General features: G+C 70.6%; 1 protein-coding gene across 1 annotated transcript in view; it reads left to right on the forward strand.

The window, feature by feature from the left end:
- Nucleotides 1–5,300, forward strand: part of RARA (retinoic acid receptor alpha) — a 12,743-nt gene that overhangs the window by 2,589 nt on the left and 4,854 nt on the right. Inside the window, exon 2 of the mRNA XM_015885946.2 lies at nucleotides 2,680–2,949. Coding sequence (XP_015741432.1) covers nucleotides 2,772–2,949 — 178 coding nt within the window. The 5' untranslated portion in view covers nucleotides 2,680–2,771. The remainder of the gene's footprint in view (nucleotides 1–2,679; nucleotides 2,950–5,300) is intronic.

Here is a 5,300-nt window from a genome sequence, read left to right on the forward strand (position 1 = left end):
TGGGTCAGCGCCGCCGTGTTGCCGTTGTCACGGACGGCGCTGCCGTGTTGGGGGGGGGCTGCGGTGCCGGGGGGGCCGCGCTGATCCCCGCGGAGCCACATGGGCTGATTACAGAAAATGGGTTAATCTCCGAGCGGCGGCTCAGCGGGATGGGGGGAATTGGGGGGAATTGGGGGGAATTCGGTGCCCACCGCCATCCCGGTGCCGTGATGGGGCTGAGCCGTGCCCCGACACGCGCTGCCCCCTGCCCGCATCCCACCCGTGGGTGCCCCGCTCCGTGTCGTTGTTGGGTGTCCATGTGTCCATCCCCCCCCGGGCTGTGCTGGGCCCCCCGTGCTCCGCGCTGCCGGTGCCGGGTCCATCACACGGTGCCGCCGGGTCCGGTCGGCATCTGGGTGGTGCCGCTTTGTGCCGGGAGCGGCACCGGGAGCCCGTGGGCGCCGTGACACCCGCCGTGCGGACACCGCTGTCCCGCAGGGCCCGTTGTTGCCGTGGAGCGGCCCGGTGCGGGTGTTTGGCGCTGCTGTGGGGCCGGGGGCCGCGGTGGGGCCGGGCAGCTGTTCCCGGGGCTGTAACCGGAGCCGCTCTGTGTTCCCGGTGTAACCGGAGCCGGCTGCGACAGGTGGAATTTCAGCGCTCCGCTCCTGCCCGGCCGCGGGCAGCGCCGGGGCCGCGCGATGCGACGCGTCCCGTCCCGCGTGGGGCGGCTGCCGGGGGGGGCGAGTCGCCGTGGGGCGGCGGCGCCGCGAGGTGCCGTGGGGCCGAGCGAGGCGGCGGCTCAGCCCACGGCCCGCAGCCCCCCGCCCTGCCCCGCCGCTCCGGGCCCCCCGGCCCAGCCACCCCACGGGTGTGAATCACGGGAATCACGGCCGCCCGGGGACGTGAGAAACGTGACGGTGACTCACGGCCGCGGCGCCGCGGGGACGTGGGGAGGGGGGTCCAGCCGCCCCCAGCCCGGGGGGCGCCGACGGGGGGCGGGACGGGGGGCGGGGGGCGCTTGCGGCGCGGGGGGGGGGGGGGTGGGGGGCGGGGGGAGACAACGGCTGGGAACGGGGGGCACCGCGCACACGGACCCCCCCAAATCCCCCCCACGTCCCCACTACGCGGCGGGGCGGCCCAAAGCGGGTTGTGCGCGTGTGTCCAATGAGCGGGGTTATGGGGGGGGGTGTCGGTGCCACGGGGGACGTGGGGACACGGGGACGAACCGAAACCGCGACTCCTGGGAATCGAGAGCGAAGAGGGGAAGCTGCGGGACGGGCAGGGCCGGGGGGGGGGTTGGCACGGACCCGGTGCCCCCAAAGAGCCGGGGGGGGTTCGGGGGGGTCGGCGGGGACACACAGACACGCGGGGCGGCGGCTCCTCCCCGTGTCACATCCGGCGCCGCATCGCGCGGCAGGAAGCAACGCGGGGTCGGGGCTGCGGGCGGCGAACGGAACCGCCCGGTGCCACCGGAGCGGGGCGGCAACTTGGGGGGGGGGGGGCGGCGCTTTGAGGCCGAGGTGCGGCCTGGCCGCCGTCCGTGTGTCCGTCCGTGTGTCCGTCCGTGTGTCCGTCCGTGTGTCCGTCCGCCCGCTCCCCTGGGCCGCCCCCGGTCTGGGCGTTGGACGCGGGGCCGGACTTGGCGGCTCCGTGCGGGGCTGGAACGCGGCGCCGGATTCCAGGAAACTGCGCGGCCCGTCCAGCTCCGCCGGGGGGAACTGGAGGAAAAGGCGCCGGGGGGAGCGGGGGGGGCACGGGCTGCACCGAGTGTCCGGACACTGCGGGCAACGGGACGGGGCTGCCCGGGACACCCCCCGGTTGGGGGCAGCCGCCCCGTCCCACCCGACGGGCCCCGAGTCGTGACGGCTCCGGGCGGGGCCGCGCTGTGTCCCGTTGTCCCGGCGCTGTGATGCGGGGGGACCCGGCGGCTGGATCCGCGCCCGGCCGCACTTGGCACCAGCGAATATAAACAGCGCGTCCCCCCCCCGGTAACGCAGTGGGGGGGGGTTGGCAGCCCCCGCGCTGGGCTGGCACCGGGGTCTCCCTGGGGCCGTCACAACTCGGTGCCGTCGTGCAGCGCCCCATGGGGCAGACGGGACCCCCCCCACTCGAATCCCCCCGTGGGAGCCGCGCAGCCCCGCTGCCGTCGGGGGTCCCGGTGCCCGCTGGGGGTCTCGCGGCGCCGCGCCCCCCCCGTGCGGCCCAGCCTTGTTCCTCGGATCCTTTTCCGCCTCCGCGGGGCCGCAGCCAGAGCTCGGCAAATAAACATCCCCCGCCGGGCCCCGCGCCAGCGCTTAAATAAACAGCCGGGCCCCGTTGTGAAACGCGCGGCCCCCTCCCCACCGCCCCCCCCCCGTATGGGGCGCAGCTCCGGCCCGGCTCAATCAGTGCCCGCAGCTGATGATGCGCCTCGTCCTCGGGGAACCCCGCGCCCCCCCGTGTCCTCCATCCCCCGTGGGCTCCATCCCGTGCGCTGGGATCCAGGTGTGGGGCCGGGGCTGCCCCGCGTTGTGTCCCCCCCCATCATGGCCATTAAGCCGGGATGAGCGCGGTGCCGCTAATCGGGGCATTGCTGTAATCTATGGGGCAGCGCCGGCCCCGCTGCGCCCCCCCCCGGGCTTCCATGTGGGGAAACTGAGGCCGGGTGCATTGCTGTGTTCAGTGCCCCCATTTAACCTGTTCTCTCTGCTCCCCCCGCAGCACCTGGAGCCGCTCCGTGCCAGGACAGCCCCATGCTCTGCTCGGCCCCCGCGCCCCCCGCCTGAGTGCCCCCCAGCGCCGGAGGCTCCGCCATGGCCAGCAACAGCAGCTCCTGCCCCACGCCCGGGGGGGGGCACCTGAACGGTTACCCCGTCACCCCATACGCCTTCTTCTTCCCCCACATGCTGGGGGGCCTCTCCCCTCCCAGCTCACTGCCCGGCATCCAGCACCAGCTGCCCGTCAGCGGCTACAGCACGCCATCGCCTGCCAGTGAGTATGGGGGCACGGGGGGGTCCGATGCCATAGGGGGAGCGCTGGGTATGGGGTAACGCTTCTGTTGTGTGCTGTGAGTGCTGCAGCACCGGGCTGGGGGCAGTGGGGTGGGGGTGTCCCCCCCCTGTGCAGGTTGGTTTGTTTTGGTGATGGCAAAGGAAGGGATGAGGGAAGGATGGAGCTGTGTGGGGTTGGGGGCTGGATGGGTCCCTGGTGTCATATGGGTCCCCTGGTTCTGTATGGGTGCCCTGGTGCATATGGGGGTCCTGGTGTGTATGGGTGCCCTGGTGCCATATGGGTACCTGGTGCTGTATAGGTTCCTTGGTGCCATATGGGTGCCCTGGTTCCGTATGGGTACCCTGGTGCTGTATAGGTGTGGTGTCCTGGTGCCATACAGGTACCTGTTCCATATGGGTTCCCTGGTTCCATACATGTACCCGGTTCCATATGGGTGCCCCGGGGCTCCCGCCGTCGGTGATGCCGTGCCCATTCGGGGCGTGCCGTTCCGTTCCGTTCCGTTCTCCCCCCGCCTCGGGGCTCGGGGCAGGTCCTGGCAGCGCGATGCTGCGGGCGCTGTCCCCGCCGGAGCCGCCCCGTCGCGGTGGGACCCAGTGGGACCAGTTGTGCGGCTGGGAGGTGGCGGCGGGTGCGGTGCCTCCCCCGCGTCGCTCGGGGGCCGTTCCCGACGAGCCGCGTTGTGGGAACGGGGCGGGGGGGGCAGCGTCCCCTTTCATCCCCCCACCCCCCCCCAGGGCTGGGAACGGGGCCGGCCGTGCCTCAGTTTCCCTCTGACCCCGTCCTGGGGGGGGCTGCGGTGCTGGGGTGGGGGGGCACGGAGCTCCGCCCCTCTGTCCATCCCCATTGCCCGGTGCCGCCCTCAGGAGCTGAAACCCCCCCGTCCCATGGGGTGGGTGTCCCCATTACCCCCCCCCACACACACACACACCTTGTGCTGGGGGGGCTGCGCCGTCACCCAACCCCACCAGCTCCGGTTTCCTCCGCTCCCCCGCAGTGCCCCGTAATTAATTAACGCTTAAAAATTAATGAGCAAAACGTGCTCGTGGCAGAGCAGGGGCTGCAGGGAGAGAGAGGGGCCGGGATGGGGGCGAGGGGGGGGGGGGGAAGGGGCGATGGGGGCCGCCCATAAGGGCACAGTGCTCCATCACTGTCAGCAGAGCCGGGAACGGCCCCGCAGGGGAGGGGGAGGGCAGAGGGGGGAGGGGATGGGGACCCCCCCTGGTGGCGGTGGGGGGGTCCTGCCGGCTCCCACCATCCCCATAGGGCAGGGTCCCACCATCCCCATAGGGCAGGGTACCCACCTCCCCATAGGGCAGGGCATCCCACCCCCCATAGGGCAGGGTCCCACCATCCCCATAGGGCTCCCACCCCGCTGTGGTTCCTGGCTCCCAGCTTTGCTCCTTTCTGCTCTTTCCTCTCAGTAGATAAATCTGTGTCGGTTCCTGTTGGCAACGCAGCGGGGCTGGAAGTGGCGTGGAATTGTCACGGGTGTGACATGGGTGTGACATGGGTGTGACATGGGTGTGACATGGGTGTGACATGGGTGTAACATGGCTGTACCATAGGAGTGCCGTGGTGGTTGTGCTGTGGCCATGCAGCACTGCACCCTGCCATGCAGCGCCATGCAGCACCATGCAGCACTGCCCATCTCCATGCAGCACTGCACATTGCCATGCAGCGCCATGCAGCACTGCACGTTGTGATGCAGCACTGCACGGTGCCATGCAGCATCCCCCTGCAGCCCGTTGCTGTTCTCCCCCCGGTGCAGTGACTCACAGCAGACATTTGTCATTTGGCTGCAGGAAGTTGGAGCAGCGCGGGGCTTTTGTTCGCAGAGCTGCTGGCTCAGCACAGCAACCAGCACTGCCCTGCACACACACACACACACACACACACACACGCGTGTGCACACCCCAGTGCTCTCCCTGCAGAGTGCACAGCCCCCGTGTGCTGTGTGTGCACAACCGCTGCACTGTGGGGTTGCACGTGTGTGTGCATAGCATGGGTGTGCAAGTGTGTGGGAGTGCAACATGTGTGTGTGCAGGGATGGGGTGGTACGTGTGTGTGTGTGTGTGTGTGTGTGCTGCAGGAGCGTGCATACACTGTGTGCATGCACTGAGTGTGCATACACTGGGTGTGCATACACTGGGTGTGCATGCACTGAGCTGTGCAGCAGCACAACCACACGTGCACACTTGCACGCCCAGCACACACACACACACACACACACACACGCGGGGGGTCAGCCCGGGGTGATCCCTCCCCTCGGGTTCAGCCCGGGGTCACCTCGTGCCATTGGGGGCGATGAGCGTAGCCCCCCCCCCCCCCCC

This window comes from Coturnix japonica, chromosome 27, assembly GCF_001577835.2.
Source record: "Coturnix japonica isolate 7356 chromosome 27, Coturnix japonica 2.1, whole genome shotgun sequence".
Classification (NCBI taxonomy): Eukaryota; Metazoa; Chordata; class Aves; order Galliformes; family Phasianidae; genus Coturnix; species Coturnix japonica.